This window comes from Camelus bactrianus, chromosome 15 (assembly GCF_048773025.1).
Source record: "Camelus bactrianus isolate YW-2024 breed Bactrian camel chromosome 15, ASM4877302v1, whole genome shotgun sequence".
NCBI lineage: Eukaryota > Metazoa > Chordata > Mammalia > Artiodactyla > Camelidae > Camelus > Camelus bactrianus.
In genome coordinates, this window is record NC_133553.1 from 63,311,114 (window position 1) to 63,336,869 (window position 25,756).

The 25,756-nt window shown below is 38.8% G+C and overlaps 1 protein-coding gene across 1 annotated transcript in view; it reads left to right on the forward strand.

Annotated features, from left to right (window-relative positions):
* Positions 1-25,756, forward strand: part of ANTXR1 (ANTXR cell adhesion molecule 1) — a 218,303-nt gene that overhangs the window by 28,410 nt on the left and 164,137 nt on the right. The window contains exons 3-6 of the mRNA XM_074341267.1: positions 239-310; positions 23,559-23,640; positions 24,220-24,253; positions 25,575-25,654. Coding sequence (XP_074197368.1) covers positions 239-310; positions 23,559-23,640; positions 24,220-24,253; positions 25,575-25,654 — 268 coding nt within the window. The remainder of the gene's footprint in view (positions 1-238; positions 311-23,558; positions 23,641-24,219; positions 24,254-25,574; positions 25,655-25,756) is intronic.

Sequence of the window (25,756 nt, forward strand, 5' to 3'; positions counted from 1 at the left end):
CTTGTCAAGGGGCGGTGTCAAATCAGAAGCAGCCTCCAGGAAGACAAAGCCGGTCCTCTCTTTGGTCCCCAGCTTTGAATCTGCTGCAGGCTAAATGCAACACCAGCTGTGGAGGTGCCCTCTGGGTTGTAGCTAGGCAGCCACTGTGATGGAGAGGGAAGAATGTGAGGGAGCCAAGAAGGGAACGGCATTCCGCAGTCTTTCTTTCTGCCTTAAAATAATTTCTTTTCCTTTCCAGCCCACAGCTAAGAATGTCCTTTATTGTCTTCTCTACTCGAGGAACAACCCTAATGAAGCTCACAGAAGACAGGTAAGGATGGGCCCCATCCCTGTCACCACAAAACCCATCTTTCTTGGGTCCTTCTGATTTTTGTGCCCAGTGCCAGCCTTCATCTGTCAGTCACTTTAATCGAATAGTTCTCTCTTTTCACTTATGCCTTGAACTTTGCACGTTGACCCATCTGCTGGTTTACTCTGTGGTGACTTTGATGGAATTTCCTGATGTGGGTGAAATTTTACAAATGACTAAATCACACTTTTGATTGGTGACTCAGTCTGCGAACTTGGAGCAAACCAAATTCTTGGTGAGGGTGTCTATATTTTCTTTTATTTAAATTAGATTTATTTTGTGGATAAAGAGTTCAGAGATATAATAAGCATGCTGTGAGAGAAGTAAGAACTTGAAATATTATCATACGTAATTACTCAGACAGGGAATAAAAGGGGAGGGTTACGATCCCACAAAATAAAAGAAAATTTGAGTCAAATGTGGCAAAATATTGTTGACATAAAAGGATCAATTAGACCTAGCTTAACAAAAACATTATTTGGGGTTTTCCCATTTGCAGGTGAAAACTAGCAAAAACAGAGACATGTCATTTATTCCTAGCTAGGAAGATGTGTTGGAGATGACACTTTTCTGGAGTTAATGACACTTTGTCCATTTTTTAAAAAGTGGAATGGTCCACATGAGAGAAGCCCCAGGGTGGGACTATTGGGAGACTGAAGTGTGGACACGTTGGAGAAAGGAAGGGAGGAATGGTAAACACGGGGGGCGGGGCAGGGAGACTTTATTCTGTGACATTCTTCTAGAAATGAGAATAGGATTAACAGGATGCAGTAAGCTTTTCTGGATTTTGCAGAGCACATCCAAGCTAGTCCTCATCCTTCTCCGTGTCTTTGTTTCCATCTGTAACAAAAAGAGCTCTCTGTACCATGGGGAAGTTTTCAAATCCTGTTACCCCTTCAGCGGTGTCTGTTAGAAGCACGCCTGCCATCTGATACGCACAGAAACTCCATTTTAATAATGGTTTTCTTATTCCGTATTAATGGAAGGAGAAATCGAGGCTTCATCATGTTCCTAAGGGTACAGAGGAGAACCCACACTAGATGCTGGCTGCACGGTCCTTCACCTCCACCTGCTGCCTTCTGTTAAACAGAGACTCATAAGCCTACGTGAAGGGGGGAGGGTATAGCTCAGTGGTAGAGTGTACGCCTAGCAGGCATGAGGTCCTGGGTTCAATCCCCAGTACCGCCATTAAATAAATAAATAAATAAATAAACCTAATTACTGCCACCTCCCCCCACCAAAAAACTCAAACAAACAAACAAACAAAGAAGCCTGTGTGACTTTCCTTCAATATTGGCCAGAGATTTTAAGAAGCTGAGGCATTGTCTCTCGCCTATGGACCATGTGATCTCGCCATCTTTATGCAGTAATATCTCAGTCTTAATTCTGCAAACATGTCTTTTCTTTGGAGAAAACGCCCCTCTCCCCCATCCTTCACATCCTCCTACAACCTGAGGCTGCCTAGTGCCGCTTACGCTGGCCCCACTCGCTCCGTGCCTGAGAGTTTGGCCAAGAGACCAAGTGGACACCTCCCTTGTGGCTATTTTGTGTGCTGCCGCTCACAGCCTCTGGGAAGGCGGAGAGGTGGAGGGAGGGCACAGATTCATAAACACTGTTAGAACGTCTAGGATGTCAGACCCATTTGGTTATGCTAGTTCAAAGCAGTCATCTGAACGTTACTTTGAATCTGTTTGTGCCTTAACTTCACTACTCTTTATAACCCGAGCCGAGGAGAAGACTGAGGTTAACATCTCCACTTGGCTGGAAGCAGCATTTAATATTTAAGGGCTGCTTATGCATCAAACAACAGCCAGAAATACCTTGCTAAGGCTTTCTGGGTTTCATGTGGCGACAGCTTGGCTTAACCTACTGGCCAGCTGGCAAAGAAGGACATGGCTCACTGACACGTCCCCAACCTCGTCAGCCTATGGAAGGACGTGGGCAAGCCATCTGTCTCTAAAATACTTTCTTCTGAGATTGACTATAAGAGATAGGCTTTCCGAACTCCCATGCTGGTACTATTTCTGCAATACATGACTCTCAGTGTTTCAGTTGGTCACAGGAATTTGTATACTTTTTCTATTTCTCACTTGATCTTCATAATATGGGATATTATGTCTTATTATAAGATAATAAGAAATGCATTATTATACCAGTTATGTAATAATTGAAGAAATGTACAGAATTTTTAAAAAACTTGTTCAAAAACAAGACGAATTAGCAGAGACTCTCATTTCAACAAGAGCAACAAAAGATTTTGGGTAAATTAAAAGAAATAATATCAAAGGTACACTTGCATTCAGTTATTGGGATCAACTCCACACAGAGGAGACCACGAGAAGGTTGAAGAAATAGAATGGAAAATAAATATGTTGCGCTGAGACGTAGTAAAGAAATTACAATTAGACTAACAATACCTATCATTTGTGTTTTTTATCTGCTAAGGACTTTACATATCCTTTATTTATCCCCGTAAACCATTATTACTTTCATTTCTGATGTGGTCTCTGTGGTCATTGGATTTATTGTTTAGTATTAAGGTGTCATTTTTCACTAACAGCTTTCAAGATTTTTTTCTTTATCTTTAGTTCTCAGCAATTTGATTATGATATGTCTGGCATGGCTGCAGGGTTTTTTTGTTTGTTCATTTTGAGTTTATCCTATTTTGACTTTGCTGAATTTCTTGAATCTATAAATTTATGTCTTTCACCAAATTTGGCAAATTTGTAGCTTTTATTTTTCAAATAATTTTTCTGTACCAGTCATTTTCTCCTCTCCTTCTATGATCCCAGTGACACACGTTAGACCTTTTGATATTACTCCACATGTTCCTGAAGCTTTCTTCAATTTTTTTGCCATCTTCCATCTCTCTGTTCTTTAGACAAAATTATTTCTGTTGTTCTGTCTTCATGTTGATCGACTCTTTCCTCTGTCATCTCTTTTCTGCTGTTGAGTTCATCTACTGAATTTCTTATTACATATATTGTGTTTTTCAGGCCTAAAATATCTACTTGGTCTTTTTAAAATTTTTCTCTGCTGAGACCTTCTGTCTTTCCATTCATTTCAAGTATATTTACCTTTACCTCATGGAGCATAGTTATTATAACTCCTGTTATATAATAATTGCAGTTATTATAACTGAAAATTCTAATAGCTCAGGACAGGCATCTTAATTATCTTCTCCCTTAAGAATGGGTCACAATTTCTAGATGATTTTGTGTGTTAAGCAATTTTAGATTGTCTTCTAAAAATTTTTAATATTATGTTGTTGGGACTCTGAGTCATGTTCAGATCCTTTAAAGAATGTTGATTTTTTTTTTTCTTTGCTTTAGTAGGTAATCACCCTAGCTAGGTTCAGACCACAAGTTCTATCTCTTCTTCTGTGGGTGGTAGTTTTCATTTTGTTTCGGTTTTCAAAGACTTTGTTAAGCTGCTTTCGGTCTGTCCTGCACATGTGTAGCTCAGAGATGAGCCTGGGACCTATACAGCTTCCTACATAGAATAGAGGGATCCCCTTCTCCAGCTCTCTCCTCTCCAGCACTCCCCACAGACTGCTTTTCCCACTGATGCCCCCCCCTTTTCAAGTTCTCTAGCAAGAAAAATGGAGTTTCTCTTGGAGTTTTGGTCACCACATTGCTATATGCAGTTCTGTACTGAGGCCCCCCTTGGGGCAAAGCTAGGAGTAACAGAAGAAAATTAGAGATGGGATTCCCTCCACATTCTTTGAACCACAGGAGCCCCTTTTTCCAGGGGCCAGAAATACGAGGGCTTTCTTGGCCTTTTAGGTAACATCTCAACCTACTGCCCTGTGATTGAGGTCTACCTTCAGATTAAAGCTATGAGGAAAGAAAATTAGGAATTTATCTTTGTGTGGGTTACCTCTCCAGGTTTTAACTCTCCAATCCACCTGCTGTTTTTGCTTTTCAGAGTTTCATTATGCTTGGTTTTTAAATTTTGTCCTGAGTTGTTATAATCAACAGAACAAAGAGCCTAGAGCAAGTTTACTCCATTTTGCTTCTGTGGATTCAGTTTTACAGATAAGGACACCGAGATTCAGAGAGCTTACATAACTTGCTAAAATCAAATAATTAAAATGTCAGGTCTGGTATTCTGATTTTGGATTCAGTCCAACTCATGTGCTTTGTATTATATCATGTTGCTCTTTCAAGATTTCTTAGCTTCATCAGTTTGCAAAACAATTGACAAACTGTAACACATTTTTTAGATTTCTTCCTTAGCATAATGAAGGATCAGTGTTAAGTACCATTAAAATAAATTATTTTAGTGTTAACGACTGCACATGATTCCCTAAAAACTCCCTGGGTAGTCTTTTTCCTGATCTTAATTGAAATACTTGAAATGTTTCATCATTTGGAAATGACATCATGCCAAGGAAGTCCAACTCTTCCTTTAAAAGAAACCAGGAACAGATACTCAATTTAATCAGATGCATTTTGGGCATCTATTGAGCTCATATATTTTCTTTGACCTATGAATACAGCAAAATGCATTAAATAGATTCTTTTAATATTGGGTCATTCTTTCATTTCTGGTTACACTTCGTTGTGATGTATTATTATTTTAATGTAGAGTTGAATTCTATTTTCTGTATTTCATTCAGAAATTTAGTATCAATATTCATACTTGTGACTGGGCTGCTGCTGTCCTTTTTATGACTACCTTTATTTATAGTATTTTACACATGTATTTTTTTACATTTGGATCATTATTTGTTCTAGAATGTATTCTAATGTAAGGTATGAGGTCAAGATCATCTTTTTTCTTCAAGTGTTTAGCCGGTTTTTCCAACACCATTTACTGAATAATCTTCTACTACCAATTGGAAAAGTTAAACTCTTTCATAGACTTGGGGCCACTGCTGAATTTTCTATTCTGATGCACTGCATTTCTGTCTGTTCTTACGCTAGGGCCACATTATTTTAATTAGTTTTAACACCTGTAAGACAAAATCCTTCCTTACTTCTAATCCTGAGTGAAAATCTTCCTGGTCTTTAGTGGGTTTTTTGCTACCACATGCATTGTAAATAATTTTTTTATGTTCTAAAATATTCCTGAGTTTTTCACTTGAATTACATGAAGAGTACAGAATAATCTTGACAAAAATGGCATGGCCTTTTTACTGTACTGATTTTCTTATTTAAGACTGTTTTACTTTTTTATTTCCCCCAGCGAGGTTTTGATATTTTCTTTAGATCAATCTCATGCTGGGTTTGTTAAGGTTATTCTTAGACATTATGAAGTTTTGCTTTCATTGTGAGTGAATTTTTTTTTCTGTTTTATTTTTGAAATTATTCTTCACTGCAGAGCAGGTAACCTATAATTTGGGGTCCATGGGCTTTTAATGAACTCCACAAAATGATTTTTTAAAAATTGCAAGTCAGAGAGATTGTAGTTTGCAACAGAAGAAGCCTATGGCCCCAGAAGAGTTAAGGAACATTGGTTTGGGGGAAATCTGTTTTATAGGTTTATTTCTTATCCCATCTGAAACATTTTGTTAGTTCTCATACTTTGCCAGTTAATTTTAGAGTGGTTTCTAGTAAGATGGTTGTATTATTTATAATTAATGGTAACTTCTGTTCTCTTTTCTCATATTTATAGCTATCACATTTTCTTGTGTATCTTATTATATTGACTAAAATTTTCAAAACTTAATGGACTTGTGTTTCACAGTTATGTACTTTATTAGACGTTGACTTCATAGAGTTTTTTTATCTACTATACTAAGGAATGATTCTTCAATTGCAAGTGTACTAAAACATTTTTATCTGAAATAAATGTTGCTTTATTAAATGCCCTTTTGTCATGACAAAAAACTATATTTTTCTTCTTTTATTTTTTTCTTTGCCCTGTCTATGTGAAAATTCTAAATCAAAAGATTGCCTTGATGAGAAACTAACCTTGCATTCCTGAAATAACTTTTATTCATCATGGTTTGCTCTTTTATTATATTTCTGGATTTGATTTAATATAAACCTCAAGATATTGCTTATTAATATTTGATATTAAGCGTATTTAGGAGTTTTGCATTTTATACTACCTTTGTCAGGCTTGGAATAAAAGGATTATATAAGTTGAGAAAAATGAACTGGCAGTGTTTCCATACGCTGTGAAATATATTAACTAACATAGAAAGTATATGTCTGTTCAAAGTTTGCTAGAACTCAGAGGAAAACCATCTAAGGCTAAATCATTACTGAAGAAGTTCTTTGACAGTTATCTCAAATTCTTATATGACTTACCATTATTATCATATTTTCCACCTTGAGACGTGGTAGAAATTACCAGTGTATTGATATTTTTATTTTATAACATACCTTTTCAATTTTCAAAATCTCTTCTGTATCTGTGATTATATCCCTTTTCCAACATTCATGTAAAGGTATTTTTGTTTCACTTTTCCCCATTCAAATTACTCAATGGGTTCTCTCTTAAATGTATTCATTAATTCTCTTTTGTATATTTGTTTTGTTTTATGATTTATTATTTTATTCTTTCACTATTATTAATCCATTCCTTTGGCTTATCTTTTATTTCATCTTTTTTCCTGAATTAAAAGTTTATCCATTATATTTTATTATTTCTTGTTTAATAATAAAAGCTATTATGAATATAAATTATTCTCTAAATCTCTTCCTTATTGAATCTCACATATTCTGATATGTACTGTTCTCATAATTGTCAATTTCTAAATAGTTTATAGTTATAATAATTTTAGATTTGATTTTTAATTATTTATAAAGTATTTCACAATTTCCACATGATTTTTGTTTTTTACATTTTTCTCAATTTCTAGAGTCATTGCATTTTTCAGAAAATGTGATTATATAATTTCTCCTTTTTAAATTTATTAATTTTTGTTTGTGGACTAGTATATTAATTAATTTTATTAATCATTCATGGATACTAAAGAAAATCTTACTTTGATGAATAAACTTTTATATAAGAAATATACTGATTAAATTTATTAAGTATTTTGTATTTTTATTTACTTGATTTGTGAAGACATAGATTATTTTAAAACTTTCCACCATGACTATTTGAACTCCCAACACATTGCCTTATAATTTATACCTTATTATTTAGCTTACACATGTTTTTATTGTGGAATATATTTCTAATCAACATAAAACAAACTTTTTAGCACCTTTAATGCTTTTCAAGTCCTTTGTCCCAAAATATTATAATTTTTTGTATTTTCCTACTATACTTTTGCCTGCCCGTTTATCTTTTACCCCTCTTTTATATCTTAACATTCCACCACTGACTTGAAAAGTATAATTTGAAAGGGTATAATTTAATTTTTATTCTAGTAACAATTCCCAATGAATGCTTGTCTTTATAATGGTAAGAATTAAGTAATATCTATTTGTTCTTCTCATTCAATTCTTAAGAAATATTTGCATTATGTCTCTTAAATACATGTACACATATATATATTTCCTTTCCAGTATTTGAAGTTTTTATTTTATTTATTTTTTCAATTTCTCAGTTAGCTAATATTTTTTTCAGGTGAATTTTTCCTGAAGGGTATATGAATATTAAACTTTTTAGGTCTCAATCTATTTGAAAGTCGTTATTCACCTCCAGATAAATATTTTAATTGAATATAAAGTTCTTATATTCTGAATATCTTTTCCCCTAAATTTGCTAGAGACAGTTACCCAACATCAATTTGCATATATTCTATCCTATATTGCATATAGAAAAAGGGGAGATGCCAATTTAGCACATTTCTCCTTCTGGATGCTTGTAAAAATGTTTTTCTTTGCTTTTGGAATGGAAAAAAAAGTCAAGAAAGTATATCTTGCTGAGGGTCCACTCAATTAATTTTGAATCTTTGTAAAGGACTTGAGCCTCCCCATCTAACAACCTAATAAACATCTTTGCCTTGAGAATTTTTTTCTATTATTTCTTATATTATTAATTTTCTCCTGTCTGTCCTTTGGATTCTTGAATCTATCCAACATCACTTTTATATTCTAAGTACAATTTTCAAATCTCTACCATTTTTGTGTTCTTGGGGAATGGATTCAGTCCTGTCCTGGAATTCACCAATTTAAGTTGTTTTGATTTTGTCTTCGCAGTAAGAATTGAACTTACTCTTAACTGCTTCCATTGCATTATTTTTTATTGTGGTAAAATATATATACCATAAAACTTACCATTTTAACCATTTTTAAGCATACAATTTGGTGGCATTAAGTTGTGCAGCCATCACCACTATCCATTTCCAGAATCTTTCATCATCCCAAACTGAAACTCTCACCAGCCCCTGGTAATCTCTATCCTATGTTCCGTCTCTATGGATTTGCCAATTCTAGGAACCTCATGTAAATGGGATCATAATTTTTGTCTTTTGTATCTGGCTTATTTCACTGAACATGTTTTCAAGGTCCATCCATGTTGCAGCATGTGTCAGAATTTTATTCATTTTTAAGAAAGAATAATATTCCATTTTATATATGTGATTTATGATATATATATATATCACATTTTGTTTATCCATTCATCACTCTGCGGGCATTTGGATTGTTTCCATCTTTTGGCTGTTGTAAATAATGCTGCTATGAACATTAGCACATAAATATCTATTCAAGTCTCTGCTTTCAGTTCTTTGGGGCATATACCTAGAAGTGGAATTGCTGGATCATGTAGTAATTCTGTTTAATTTTTTGAGGAACTGCCATACTATTTTCCACAGTGGCTGCACCATTTTGTTTTCCTGCCAACAGCACACAAGGATTCCAATTTCACCACATCCTTGCTGACACTTTTTATTTTCTGCTGTTTTTTTTTTATTGTGGTAACATTGGTTTATAATATTGTATAAGTGTCATGTGTACAGTGTACATTGCTCCTTCTGTACACAACAGCATGCTCACCAAAAATTGTTTCCATTCATCACCATGCAGTTGACCCCCTTTACTCATTTCACCCTCCCCTCATACACACCTTTTTTGGTAACCACTACTCTGTTCTCTGTATCTGTTCGTTTTTGTTTGGTTTGATTTGCTCATTTATTTTGGTTTTTGTTTCTTTGTTTGTTTTTTATATTCCACATTTGATACGATTTTATGTATCATATGGTATTTGTCTTCTCCATCTGACCTATTTCACTTAGCATGATACCCTCAGGGTTCATCCATGTTGTCACAAATGGCAAGGTTTCATTTTTTTTATAGCTGAGTGGTGTTCCATTGTATATACACAACACATCTTCTTTATCCACTCATCTGTTGTTTGGCACTTAGGTTGTTTCCATATCTTGGCTGTTGTAAATAATGCTGTGGTGAAATACATCTTTTCTAATTAGCATTTTCATATTCTTTGGATAAATATTCAGAAGTAGAATAGCTGGATCATATGGCAGGTCTAGTCTTAATTTTTTGAGGAACCACCAAACTGTTCCCTTTTCTTCACATCCTTTCCAACACTTAGTATTTCTTGCCTTTCTGTTAGTAGCCATTCTAACAAGTGTGAAGTAATATCTCACTGTGGTTTTGATTTTAATTTCCCTAATAATTAGTGATGTTGAACATCTCTTCATGCACGTGTTGACCATCTATATGTCTTCTTTGGGAAAATGTCTGTTTAGGTCTCCATCCATTTTTTAATTGAGTTGTTGTTTTTTGTTGTTGTTGAGTTGTATGAGTTCTTTATATATTTTGGGTATTGAATCCTTATCATATATATGATTTGCAAATATGTTCTCCATTCGGTAGGTTTTTGTTGTTGTTGTTGTTGTTTTGTTTGTTGTTTTCCTTTGCTGTGCAGAGGCCTTTTAGTTTGATGTAGTCCCATTTGTTTATTTTTGCTTTTGTTTCCCTCTCCTGAGGGGACATATCCAGAAAGATATTGCTAAGACTGATGTGTACAGTCTTTCGAGAGCATACTGCCTGTGTTTTCTTCTAGTAGTTTCTATAGTAGTTTATATTCAAGTCATTAATCCATTTAATCTGTTCTTCTTTCTTCTCAGCCATCGTAATGGATCTGAAATGGCATCTCATTGTGGTTTTGACATATTTCTTTAATGATTAGTGATGTTGGGCATCTTTTCATGTGCTTATTGGCACATCTGGTGTCAGGTGTAGATGATGAATCACTGTGTTCAGAACTTATCCCACCAACAACCAGACTTTTCTCCTTTCCTGGAATTCCAGGCTTTTAGGTCCTTCCATCATCCTGATCTCGGCGGCTCTATTTCATACAGGAATTCTTCCAAGTGTCTGGGGTGTGTGTGGCACCCTTACCAATTTCCCAGCAGTGATAAACATTTTCCCCTGTTATACCAGTTTAGCTGTTTCTACAGCATTTTGGAAAGAAAAAGAGGAGTTAAAGTGTGTAGACCCAGATCACTATTTTTAACTTTAAATTTCACCTTTCTTCTAAACTTTGCAAGATTGAAAAACAAAGCAGAACAAAACATCTGTGTGTCAAAGAATTGCCATGCCTTATCCAACCCACTGGCATCACTTCATTGCTAGGAAAATCATCCTCAGAGAGATTGAATTATTTGCCTAAATTCATGTAAGAAGTCAGTGGAACTTTTTTAAACTCACAAAATTAGAATTTTTAAATCCAGTTTTTTTTTCCTAGTGCATTACATAGCCCACCTAATTCACTGCATCTGTATGCATGCCACTGTCTTGTTTCTCATCTGTGGATTACTTAAACGGTAGCAACCACTATGTTTATGTGCAAATGCATAAATACATATGTGTTTGTATGTGTTTATATATACTCTTTTATTAATGGTTGATCATGTTCCAATGACCTAGAATACTTTTTTTCTGCTATAATAAGAGAAAATGATAATACCTACCTTGTAAGGTTGCTATGGGAATTATATTTATTATATGTTTTCTACAGATGGGCATACTGAGTCAGAGAAGGCTCAAGCCACTTTGTCATGAAAGTGTAGGGACCTGGATTTAAGCCCCAGCATCATGGCCCCAATGTCCATACTCTTAATCACTATACTGTAGGGTTTCCCACAATTTTACTATTATATACAGTTTTAGATGAAAACAGACTTAAGCATACGCAATTCACCACCCCAAACCCTCTGACTTCTTCCAGAAAGCAGTTCCCTGAAAGCATGTGCCCTTTACACACTTTATCTTCATGGCCTCTTAACAGCATCAGCTTGGAAATACTCCTCATGAAGGGGCACAGAGGTAGGATCAGCATTTTCAGATGCGGTGAAGGGGTTGAGCGTCTTGCTTATTGCTTAAGGAGTTGGAGTGAAAGCCAAGAATGCTTGGCTCAGACTGCTGAGCAGAAACCAAGAGACCACACTGCTCTATCCCTCTCGGTCATCCTCTGCTTTGGTCGGGAGTGTGGTTTTGCTATTAGTATCACAGGGGAAAATGACATATTCTGAACACATCGCTTGATTCCTGGAGCATAATGATTACAGGCTATCATTACCAAGAGACATAGTTCTAAACGCTTTTTCTTTTTCTAAATTTAAAAATAACAAGAGAGAGACAGAGTCTTAGATACTTTGTGCTTGAAAGCGCCTGGATTCGTTCCCTCTTAAAGTGCTTTTCATTTAAGTACAAGAAGAATTGATGGCAAAGATTAAGAGAAAAAGAGGGGAGTGTTGATTTATTCTCTTGTCCTGTTGACTGAAAGATAATATCATGGGGTCTGAGTCCATTGGAAAGGTCCGTACCGCTCTGTGCCTGTTTCTTCAGCTGTCATGTGAATATAATGACAGTCCCTACGTCATAGAACTGTTGGCAGGACTAGCAATTCCAGGCACAAAGTAAATAGTGTAGCTGCTATTGTGGTTGTTGTTGGGGTTTTAACAAACAGCTAAAGAATCACCCCAAATCCCCTTGGAGACAGCCACTCAAATCATCACAGCATATCCAAGAATAATTCAAAAAGTGAGTCCCCAGCTCTCCCTGACTCGCATTCTCCTCTGAAGTTTTTAACCTTTGACTAGTCCATCCCTGTGTAGAGGGATATGGGTAGAAAATACTGCTTCAGCATGAAGCCAGGTAAAAGTTACTCTTTTCTTTGTCTGTTGTTCTAGCGAGACTGCCTGCAGACAGGCTCACACAGGCAGTGTCTGTAGAGAAAGCTGATCTAAGGGCTTCTTGTACCGAGTCTCAAGGATGGTTAATTCAGTAGACCTGGGAACAAGCTGATTTGTGAGAGTAGTGTGGTCCATTGCCTCCCACACTCTCCCTCTGGAGGATCCCTGTTAGTAATAAAAAATAAAGGCATATCCAAAGATCCTAGGACAGAGTTTGCAGAGGCTCACTGAAAGCAAGAAATTTTCCAACATCCTTTCATTTTAAAAATGCATGTGCATTTGTACCTTATTTCATAATATACAGGCGTTTGATTTTATATATAAAGCATGCTGAGTTCTTTCAAAAATTTTAGAAAAAAACTATATCCTCTGTGTCTTTGTGTACCATACACTGTCTTATACCAAGTCTGGGTACCACTGTTGTAGTAGAGACAACACAGAAATGTTCTTGTCTGGATGGAGCCAGCAAGGCAAACTTCAGAATCAATGATAGAGTTCTCATCCGAAGCTAGAGAACCAACACCAACAGATCTTCTGTGGTCCTACCAAAAAAAACCCCACCGTTGATCAACATCAGACCTGTCCATCATCTCTTAGCCTGCTGGCCTCCAGGTGGGGACTTGAGCCTTAGAGTTAGTGTTGCCCTTAATAGGTTCAGAATCCCTCCTCATGAACTGTGTGGTTCAGCATTTACTACTCACCCTCAACAAGTTTTTCTAATTATTAAATATTTTGAGTATAACAAAAGTACACCAAAAAGGGATAATAAACTTTCATTTTCCACCACCAAGCTTACAAAGTAAAATGTTACAGGTATTGACACCCTATTCCTCTTTCCTTACCAGAGATACTACTATCCTAAACTTGGAGGTTATCATTCTAATGGCTGCTGTATATTTTTACGTACACATGAACAATATATTACATTTTTTATATTAAACTTTATAGAAAGTTATTGTATGTGTTTTTCTCGAGCTTGTTTTTTACACTTAGCATAATGTTTTTGAGACTTTTTCCATGTAGATATATATAGCTATGCTTGGTTCGTTTTAACTAATGTCTCCTTTCTATTGCATTGCATTCTATTGTAATAATGTACCATCATGTACTGATCTATTCTCTTATTAATGGACAATTTGCTCATTTCTAACTTTTTGCTGTTATAAACAAAGTTGCAAAGAACATCTTTGTACCAGTCTCTCGGAAGGTGGGAAGCAAGATTTCTCTTATATCGTGATATGTAACGAGGGATTGAATTGCTAGGTCTTGTGGTATGTGAATATGTAACTTCACTTGGCCTGATTTCATTGTTCTCCCAAGGGGCTGCTCCAGTTTACCCTCCCAATAGTGATTTGTAAGAGGTTTCATTGCCCCATGTCCTACCAACATCTTGCATGTTCCCCCAACTCTTCTCAAACAGTCGTACCCACGTATGACTTGTGGGTTGGATTATCTGCTGTGGACCTAGTATGTTCCTACCTACTCCCACCTCCCGCCCAATATGACTCCAAAGTGTGGCAAGGAAGTCCTGTCTTTGGAGAAAACTGTAGCCTTCTCCAGCCTATACTAAAGAGATATGGTTTGACCAAAGCAGCAGACTCTTGTCTGTCATCTACCCTAGGGCTATCCACTCTCAGCTTCCATTCAAGAAGGTGGCTCTGGACTCCGCAGTGTCAGTCGCACAGAACTTGGCAGGCTGCCGCTCTGCCTATGCCCCTCCGAACACTCGCTGTGGTCAGTAGTGCTAAGCTCGAGTTTATCACCCTGACCATTTTAGATGCCACCAGCACCAGGTGGGACCCAGTTCCTATTGAACTAAGAGGAACATAGAACTGAAGGTTCTCTTAGATGAAGCTACCTACTCGGGCAACCCTGAATATAGAGCCTACTCTCCACCACTTCCATCTCCTGCAAAAAAAAATATGATTCAATGGAGGGGAAGGTGATGGAGAAGGTCTTAACAGGATTTGTTTCAAAAGCCAAGCAGTGCCGTAGGAAATTGCATGGTGAAAACCACTGCACAAATGAGCAACCAACCAAAATAGAGTTGTGTAAAGAGGGGTTTGTGTAAAGTCAGGTTCCCCTGTGATTTAACCATCAGTCCTGTCCTTTGCGCCAGCTTAGAGCAGTGTAGGAATCTGGGAATTCTTTGATGGGCTCCCGCCACTGGTCTGCACTTGCCCCTGTGTCACATTGTGGACTACTCCTGCCTGCCCAGTGTGGCCAGTTCCCAGGAGGTTCCCGGGTTCCGTTTCTGCCCAACCTTTGGTCCCCACAGAAAATCAGATGCAAGACTGAGCTGGAAGGAAGCTGGTAGATCTTATAATTCCACACCTTCATCCTACTTTTGAGAAATCTACAGCTGACATGTGTCAGAAGCAGCAGAACTAAGATTCAGTGCCCCGTCTGTCTTCCTCCAAATTCCATGCTCCTGTGAATGGCACTGAAGCCACGGGAAGAATGAGACTGCCTTTGTAAGACAGTAAAAGTGTAAGAATAAGGGATCTGGGTTCCGGGACGCTCCAATCTTTAAAGTTTCAGAAGAGAAGGAAAAGCCTATACAAAAATATGAGAAAGAACATCTGATGAGGGAGATCAGAGAGGATGCTACAATGGAAGTCAAGGGAAGAAAGCACTTTAAATTGAAGGAGAGTTTGGGGGTGGGGGGACAGCTCAGTGGTAAAGTGCATACTTAGCATGCATGAGGTCCTGGGTTCAATTCCCAGTACTTCCATTAAAACAAACAAACAAACCTAAGTGCTTACCCACCTCAAAAATAAAAAAAAAAAAAATAAATATTTTTAAAAATGAATTGAAGGAGAGGTTAACTGTGTCTGATGCTGTAAGAAGTTGAGTCAGGAGAAACCAGAGAAGTGACCAATGGATTGGCCATGTGGAGATCACTGAGGACCTTGACAAAGGCAGTTTTAGCAGAATCGTGGAGACCAAAGTCACAGCACAATGGGCTAAAAGGTGAGGGCTTCCAATTTTAAAGTGAGGGATAAAGACATTCTTGGCCCCTTTTCTTGCAAAGAAAAAAAAAAAAAAACCACCCAAAATCAGGAGAAGGTGAAACAAAACCACAAAGCCCATCTTTGAGGAAATTAAGAAATATTTAAACCATAAGCACGCTATAGATGAAGACAGAAAGAAGATGGGGAGTGGCAAATGACATAAGCACTGTGGAAAAAAGTCAAATATAATCCTGCAGAAATGATGCTGAAGGGTAATAAGCCTTCTAGCCTTGCAGAATCCTGGAGCTCAGAACCTGGAACTGTCAGATACTGCCGGAGTCAAGGAAAGGCTACAGGGTGAAGACTGGAATATTGTTTAAAAGTTTATCCAAGGAGCTTATCAACCTTTAGAACCACTTACTTCCACTACACTTTGAAAATTACCCTTTTTCCAGCTCCACCAGAAAAGAGAAGCACATTCTTTGGCAAAATTAAACAAGAATGGTTTCATGGACAGACACCAGACATGGGAGATTACGGTAATATGTGCATAACAAATGTTGCTACTTCCAACCCTGCCCCTTGTCAATTCCAGAACTAACACTTAAGGAAAGAGTTTAAAAAGTACTTCTCTATAGAAATAAATATCTCAGAGCAGGAAAATGGACATACAATGATATTTGAGGGTCCTCAACCAAAAAATCCTGTCGACTAAAGGGGGGTCATTCACCAATTGGCATGCCCCACCATGCACACAGAGCATCCAGCAAATCTTAGTCTCACTCATTCATTATAAACAGATAGATAGTCAAAGATCACTTCACATTTGAAGTCTTCACCAGGAAAACTAGGGAAGTAAGGAAGTGAGTACTCTTTAAAGATGCTGTATTTTGAAGAGAAAGGCAAATGAATTGGTCAATAGCTTGAGGGAGATGAAGGGTCACAGAGGATTTTTTTTTAGAATATTAAAAAGGATACTAAAGTATATTTATATGCTGGTAATCATCTCCAGTATTTTTCTTCCTGACTTGAAACAAATGTGTAGTCACAAATGTTTAGAAAAACCCTTTACAGTATGTCTGCTTCTAGTTAGGATGTAGAGGGATGTGAAAAATCTTCATTTCCATGGTCAACCAGAAAAGTCCAGACAAAATAAAATTCATATGTTTCTATGGGGCTAGAAGGCACACAGGAAGCACTGATGAACTGAATTAGAGAGAAATAAGCCCTGGATAGCTGAGCAGAGATCTGCAAAAGCTTCTATACTTGGAGTTGGATGTCTGGTCTGGGTATGGGAAACTGGAAATGTAGATCAGCCATGGACAGAGACTTTGCAGGGATGAGGAAAAGTCTGCTGAACCTTAGACAATGATATATGCCAGAGGGATGCATTATCTGAAAGATCCTCTATTAAAAAAAGAAATTTCTCAGCTCTTCCTCCTCACCCAGCCCTCTGCATTTTTCCCAAGAAAGTAGCAGTAGAGGAGCTGTTGAGAAGTAGAGAGAAATCACATCATTTGATGGATACTTACGATGCTTGGAGTCTGGAGTCCTACCAGGGCTGAGTCCAAGGTCAAGCCAAAATACCTGAAGCTGTACCTAACTCCTTCCCACCTCGAATACAGAAAAGATCACAAAGGCAGGGCAAGGTATAAGGCTGGGAGTTGGGCTAATAACAGGGAACACACTTTAACTAAAGCTGTAGCCCAGCCCAAGGTCAGCCTAACTCAAGGGGGAATCTAAGTATTCGGCCCCCAACCTGAGCTCACAAAGATGAAAGGCTTATCCTCTGTAGTGAGTAGACAAAACAAATCAATATTATACCTAAGTTTCCACTGCTTTTTTTATACACAATGTGTGAAATACAAGTTAAAAGATTATGAGACATGGAAAGAGGCAGGAAAATGTAACCCTTAATCAAGGGAAAAACACAATAATGGAAGCAACCACAGGTGACTCAATTATTAGAATTAGTAGACATGGACTTTCAAACAACTATTACAAACATATAAGAATCTATAGGGAAAGGTGAATATAATGGAGGAAGACATGGGATATCAGGAAAAAGAGAAAAAAGAAAACTCAAAGGAAAAACCAAGTGAAAACTGTGGACTGAAACATATGATATCTGCAGAAAAGGGATTAATGAACTTACAAACAAGTTAAGAGAAATTATCTAAACTGAAGGAGAAAATGGGAAAAGATGGGGGGTGGGCTATGAACCAGATCCTATGATTTGTGGGATAATGTCACATGGTCTAATGTATGTGTAATTGGAGTACCAAGCATGCTATTCCACACACAGACTCAAGAAGCTTGAAAAAACCCCAAGCAGGACAAATACCAAAAAAAAAAAAAAAAAATTTTCTTTAAGTCACCTAAGCACACTGTAGCCAAATTCTTGAAAAACAGGATAAAGGGATACCCTTGAAAGCAATCTAAGAGGGAAGGGGAAAGACATGTTACAGTGAAATGGCAATGAAAATCACTTACTTTTCATCAGGAAAAACCACATGCAATCTAGAAGACAAAGGATCGAGCTCTTTAAAGAGATGAAAGGAAACACAGTCAATTTAGAATTCTGTATCCAGTGAAAATATCCAATTGAAGGCACAATTAAAACATTTCTAGAAAGAACTAAGAGAATCATGATCAGCAAATTTGCACTACCAATAAATAAATACATACATACATGAATATATACATACATGAATACATACATACATACATGAATACGTACATACATACGTACGTACGTACTAAAGAAATTCTTCAGAGGGAAAATGATACCAGGTGTAAACTAAAGCTACATAAAAAGGAAGGGAGAGTACTAAAATGATAAATATTTTCTTAATTTCATACAAAGATGATTGTTTAAGACAGAAACAATTAACACCCTATTGTGGAGTGTATGACATATACAGAAGTAGAAGACACGACCACAATAGCACAAAGGATGAGAGGGAATTACATGGAAGTGTAACATTAAAGGGTTCTGCCATTATTTGAGAAGTGGCCGAATACGTTAATATTAACATATGGTTAATATTATCAGCTGTTATAAAATAAAGATGAATATCATAACCCATGCAGCAACTGCTAAAATGTGAACAAAAGGGAAATATTATTATAGATCTTACAGATATTAAAAGATAATGAAGGAATGTTATGAACAACTTTATAGAAGTAAATTTGACAATTATAAAGGAAATTAATTACACATGTTACTGTATCTAAATTATTCCTCAGTTAAAAAAATATAGCAAAGAAGCTTTGGTTCCACATGCATCTCAATGTCATTAATCGTAGTGGCCTATCCTTAGGGTAAAGTCCCAAAAAGGACATGATTTTTACACATTATAAGTAAATGATTGGAGTTGGTAGTGGGACTTCACGACTCCAAAAGTGGCAGCAAAATGTCTTTAATTAACCTTTGCTCTTCTGTTCACGCCATGTGTTTGTAGCCAACACGGGAGCCCTAAGACATCTGGAAATGTTGTGAGTGTAGCATTAGTGGTTAAGAGTGCTGTGTGTTTACTATACAAGTTGAGACTCTGAAGCCAACAACTGGAGGACATTTGAGAAAAGTCAGTTCCACAGAAACTCTTTTACTAGGAGGCAAGATGTCGACAATGAAGAGCCGATGTTCAGTTTTGGGGGGGTGGTGGTGGAGTCTGTTTTTATAGACCGAAAATGTGGTAGACATTGCATAACCTCGAGGAGGATTTTGCAGTAGGAACATCGCTTGGATACTTGGGGAAAAACCTTGTGGAAGTGCCTCTTGACGTGTTTATGTGCATTCATCTTTAATGTCTTCATCAGCAAATATTAAAATGTCACAGTACAACTGGAATCCCAGAAAGTAATCTTCAAGAAGTGTAGAAAAATTTCCAGGGCAACAGAAAGCCCAACAGGCACTGTAACCGACTCCCCCCACCCCCTACCCCTACCCCTACCCCCAGCACTACCCTGTAGTGCTTGGTGCACAGCACACGCTTAATAAATAGTTTTGAAAATGAATGGATGGATGCATGCATGCATGCATCCAAACTGGAGTCATTCATTCAAGAACAAATCACCCACTCTGTGTCCATCATTAAGTGTTGCAGAGGTTGCAAAAGGAAAACAAGACATGTGGCCTGGAAACCCTTAACTTCTGAGTAGAAACACGGGCAGACATGTGAAATCACCAAGGAAGAGAGACTTAATAGCAGCCTCTTTTCATAGGATCCCCAGACTCTCTCGTTTCCCAGGAAGATAACATTTCATTGGGTAATAACCAAGTCCTCAGAGAGGAGAAGTTCTTATCACCTCTTTAAAAGATCTTTATCCCAGTTTTCTTTCATTTCTAAGAGAGCATAAAAAAAATAGACCCTCATTAATAGTTCTATTGTTCCGGAATTAAAACGGACCCACAGTTTCCATGAAAACGTCTATTTGGTTTGCGTCGACGTGGTGGGTGCTGAGAGAAGGCGCATGGAATAGGGAGGTGGGGCCACAAGTCATCTGGTCTTTCACCAAGCCGGGGTGCTATACGGGGAGCGGGTGGCCACCGCGTGGGACTAGTGAGCTCGTATCTTGTCAGACACAAAGCACCAAGGATAAGGGCAGTTTCCAAAACAGCCTTTGCTTGTTCTGGTACCAAAAAATAGAAAGCTCAAGAAAATACTTGTAAAGGAAAGGAAGTCGGCTTAGAGAAAACACCCCAGTTCCCAGACTTTTTTGGCAGGAGAGAAACACAGACAAGCCAAGGAGCCTTTTCCACACCCCCGGTATGCCTTTTTTCAAGTCATCTTTTTTAAGTTGTAGGCTTAGCACAGTATTCCAATTTTAGTGTTACCAAAATGTCCCAAACCTCCCTAGTCAATGACCAAGGATAAGGCCACATTTCCTTTTTTGTCGTTGTTCACATTTACTTTTAATGCCCAATCTCCACCCACCTGATGGTCAGAAATTAGTCCCCTCCCCGATAGTGCCCCCCTAGCTATACTGAATGGTTACAGGGTGCCACCTCAGTGTGTTCAGTAGCAAACCCCAGTTTTCCTATCCCAGCCTCACCCGCATGCCACCTTGTCATTGCTGTCCCTCTCATGGAACTTCCGATCTGCAGGGCAAAGCGACCCCCTCCCAATCACGGCCTCCGTGGGGGACTCTGCACTCATCTTTAACCCTCCTTCTGATGCACAGATATATGCTCTTTCTTGTTACCAAATGATTGAGTTGAAATTAAGCTATGCCTTTTTAAAGTTATTTTTCAATTTATTTTTTGTGGGGGGAGGTAATTAGGTCTATTTATTTATTTATTTTTAGAGGCGGTACCGGGGATTGAACCCAGGACCTCATGCATGCTAAGCGTGTGCTCTACCATTTGAGCCATACCCTCCCTGCAAGCTATGCCTTTTAATGGGATTTATTAAAATATTGGGGGTTATGTAAAGAGGAACAAGACAGAGAATGACTTGTAACCACAAGGACCCAGACGTGCCTACCGTCGATTACTACTAGGTCAGCTCCTGCCTGGCCTCCGTCCACGTGGCCAAGTGAAGCTTATTCCCTCCTCTCACCTCTTTAGCAAATATTTGTTGAATGTCTATAACGTTTCGGGGACTATGATAGACACAGAAGATAGAGTGGAGACCAAAACAGACACGGCCCAGCCCTCGTGGAGCTTAAAGTCTAGAGTTGAAATAGACTAACTAAACTAAACTGAGCAAATAATTACATAACCAAGGTTAGTTGTTATAAAATATCCTAAGTGCTATAAAGCAAAAATTGTGGGGTACCACGTGAAAACCTGACTGAGGGAGCTAATTTGAATTGGAGAAGTCAAGGAAGGCTACTTTGAACAATTGGTATCTAGGTTGGGATTGAAGGCTGGGTAAGAATTAGCCCGGTGAAGAGCTGGGCAGTAAGCATCCCCAGCCCCTAGGCAGCAGGGATTGCTGGCGGGAAGCACCTGTTGGAGAAAGGAGCTTGGGAAGACCAATGGGACTCGAGTGAAGGGAATGGGGGCAGAGCGGTGCAAGATGAGGCTGTCGGGAAGCAGAGGAACCATCCCACGCAGGCACTTGAAGGTCATGGCAAGGATATGAGATTTTATCCCAAGTCTAATCAACTGCTATGAAGGGTTTGAGCAGGGGAGCGTGTTTTGATCCATATTTTAAGAACACTCCAGCAGCCATGTGGAGATTGAATGGAAGAGACGCAAGAAAGCAGTTCAAAGAGAGCCAGTGGTCTAAGTGAGAAACGATGGTGGCCCAGACCATGAGGTTGGCCGAAGAGATAAAGAGGTGTCAGTTTCAAGATATGTTTGGAGTACAGCCACTGGATTATGGAGGGGACCAGAAGGAGAGAGGGGAGTCAAAATAGAGGGGGTCAAAGAAGGCTTCCAGTTTCTGATCTGGGCAGCAGGGCAGGGGATCTGATATCTGGGCACTGACAAGACAGGCAGACAACACTCAGAATATTTCCCAACGTCTGAGTTCCTTGGCCTTAAATACGCCACCTAAGACGCGTCAGCAGCCCGGGCCTGGGACAAGCTCGGGCTGAACCCTTTTCAGTTTGTCTTGTAAAACCTCTGACAACCTGGTGATTCAGCTGTACCGATGGCCACCCCGTTATATCGTGTTTTATGAAAGGTTAATTTTACACTGGACTTCCTCTTTAAGCAATTGTCAGAATAGACCAGTAATAAATCTCCTTCCTTCCTTCCTCCCTCCCTCCTTCCTTTCCTTTTCTGTCCTTCATTTATTCAAGGGAGAAACAATTTATCATAGTGACTGAGAGCAAGGCCTCCGAGTTCAAATCCCATTTCTGCCACCTAGTATTTGAGGGGCTTTGGAAAACTTCCTTAGCCTCTCTGTGACTCAGTTTCCTTATCTGTAAAAAGGATATTACACTAGTATCCACCTCAAAGAGCTATTGTAAGGCATAAGTGAATTAATTATATATATTATTTGAACAAAGCTTGGCACAGTGTAAGTACTCAGACGGCGTTAGAAATTGCCAGTGCTGTTCACTAATTCAGCTGTTATTGAAAACTTCCCACTTCTCCAGCACCATTCTATGCTGGGAGGCTGCTTGGAAAAGTAAAAAGCCAGGAGGGTTTTTTGTTTGTTTTTTTTCTTGAGTCAGGCTGATTTGACCTCAAGTCCCTGCTCTTCTACTTAACCTCTCTGCACCCAAGTTTTCTCACCTTTAATGTGAGGATGAAGTCGGAAATTTTTGAGCAGAGCCTTGTGCATAGTGGATGTTCAATGAGGCCTTCTCCCTCCTCTGAAGGAATTTCTCCACCTAATTTAAATTGTGCATCTCCACCCTCTGCCCTTAAAGAAACCCCGGTGGGAGAAAGGCAATTTCAAATCCTTTGTGGGCTTGTTGCTCATCAATAATGTTAATATTTTTTTCGGAAACTAAACTTTCTTGCCCTTTCCAGCACAGTATGGAGCAATTTAAAAGACAGGAACATGAATGTGGACATCATCCATCCCAGAGGGAATGGTCCACAAAGATTCCTATTGGTCCCCAAACCATTCCCATTTTCCACTGCCGTCGGACCGTGTCCCAATACCATAAGCCACTTCCTCTTCCTGCCCCACCACCACCTTGAGCAACCAAAGTAAGAAAACACGGGCACCAGCCCACACTCTTGGTTGTCCTGGAAAGCGCAGATTGCTTGGGTCTTTATTTTCAAGCTGACTACATGTTTCCTTTGGCACAACCATGCTGGTGGCAGAGGTGGCTCTGCGGACGCCTGCCCCTCCCGCCTGCGGTCCCCGTGGTGGCCTTGCCCTGTGTTCTTGGTCCTTGAGTCTTTCTCATTCACATGAGCCCTTCGTGTCTTGATGTAAAATTGCCTAAGTTGCTCTGTGTCCTCTCAGGAGCAGTTCTGTCTTAAGACTCGTTTCCAGTGTAGAATGAAAACTTTGTCCTGTTCGGGAAATGGAAAACTTCCTCGAGCAGATGCAGATTCCTAAAGAAAGGTCCTTTCCCTCAGTCTTTGAAATCACACTCATTCTACCCTGTGGCTGACTCTAAATGGGTAACTTACCACAAAGACTTTCCCGCTGATAAGCTTTTGGGGGACGATTGGGGCATTATAGAGATAAGAAAAGATTAACGCATGTGACTACCAACAGCAAAGTAAATAATGCTCTAACAAGACTAACAGGGTATCTTTGGATTTCAGAGAACAGATCCGTCAAGGCCTAGAAGAACTCCAGAAGGTTCTGCCAGGAGGAGACACTTACATGCATGAAGGATTTGAAAGGGTAATTTTAAAAAAGTTTTAAATTCCAAATATAGCATGTGATAATGGAAACATCAACACAGGAATGCCTGATGAGATAAGGCACACATATTAAGGGTGCTGAGAAACACCCAACGGCAAGAGTGAAAAAATTTTCCCATAAGCGTGTACACGATAACTCCATCCAGGAAAGCTGAAGAAATGAAATTCTTTCCTCCTTCCCTGACACTGATGAAGGGTCTCTTAGCTAATGCTTGGCTGACACTCATGAATCATGCCACACACAGGCCTTCTCTGTTCCCAAGGTACCCTTTACTGTATGTTTCTTCAGGATATGGGACAATTCCAATGACTTCAATCTTAAGGAATACAAGGCCCAGTCTATGAGAAGTAAGATATTGATCCCTGTTCTAAGTATATGAGTTAAAGGTCAGGGTAACGTTAGATGAATGTCACCCATTGCTATCTGAGTGAAACTTGGGTGAATTACATAGAAAAATCAAGACCCCAGGCTGTGTATCCAACAGCCCACTGCCCAATATGGCATTTGTAGTAGTGAACAGTGACTATGTGTCTAATGGGTCTTCCATGTGTTTTTCAGGCCAGTGAGCAGATTTATTATGAAAACAGTCAAGGTAAGACTATGTTTTGAATCACCGTTATGAATTATTTAGTTTTTTTCCAGTGTTTGCTTCTGAAAATGCCTTAGTAATTTAATGTTCCAAATGACACATATGATATTGCCTGTAACCCTTGGGCACACTCTTTATTCCAGAGAAGGAATGCATAGAAAAACGGCAGGTACCAGGTCAAATTCTACTGCTCTGATGATTCCCAAAAAATGTTATATAAAAGTAATTAAGATCTCATTATGGACCACAGTCTGTAATGTCCATGAACAGTTTTGCATGTTGAATTCATTAGGTTAATAAATACTTGGATGGGTTAAGAAATTCTTGGATTTTTTCTTAAAGTCTTAGATTTTTATGTCAAATTTAATTTTTTTGTCCTCTGAGCTCCAAGCCTCTTCATTACTATGAGTGGATATGATTTTAGATTAAGATATCAGTTTGACTTAAACTTTCTTTCATTTAAATGAAAAAAAAGCATAAAATGTACTTAATAGAGTCCTTAGCACATAGAAATAATGCTTATTATTATTACCATTTAAGCTATTATTACCATTAGTACCCTATCTTTCATGATAGCATTTCTTTATCTGAGACAAATCTCTTAAAAGAGAGTCAGTGTTACAGTGAGGATTTTTCTTCTAGGTCTGTAGAGGTGTATTAGTTTTCCCTGTGTACCTGCAAGATTTTTCTGTCATCTCTCAAAAGTAAAGGCTTTAAGAAAGAAAAAAAAAAAAATCTCCTATTTCACTCCAAACTTCAACAAATAGGACAGACCCTGTCTGAACACCAACCCTTGTTACTGTAAGTCAGCCATCAGCAGTGTTAGTAGAAGGTTAAAAAGCACTGCAAGAATTCTAGTAGGTTTTGCCAACTGCTGTAACACTTCTAGTCAGCTTGTAAATCATGATGACTGTCACTCTTTGCCAAACTCTTCAAGGAGCCTTGCACATAATTAAGAACAACATGAATGGCCGAGGTGGTAGAGTTTGCCCTCGGACCTTGGCAAGAGTCACGTAGACTGTCACGCAGATAGTCCAGTTGGAGTCACTGGGGCTACTCTGTCTGGTGACCATTTCACCAGGATTGACCTTTTGTTGGGGGGATAAGATTTGGAAACCCCCGGAATAAAACTTATTCCTTTAGCGTCTCACCCACGCTCTTCTTATTCATGCCGGCGTTACCTCCAGTCCCCAGAGAAAAGTTGCTGGTTCTCACAGTGCTGACCACGGATGACTGAGCTTGTGAGAGACGGACTCCCCGGGCAGAGAGGGGGTTCCGTCCAGCGGGGCGGGAGGGACTGAGCGGGTCTTTGTTGCCCGAGCAGGATACAGGACAGCCAGCGTCATCATCGCTCTGACCGACGGAGAGCTTCACGAGGACCTCTTCTTCTACTCAGAGAGGGAGGTGAGTGGCAGCCTGGCCTGTGTCTGTCCAAACGGAGACGTGGAAACAGGGCTCCTTCCTTCGGAAATGGGCTGCTGTCTTTCCCCTCGGGCAAAAGGACAG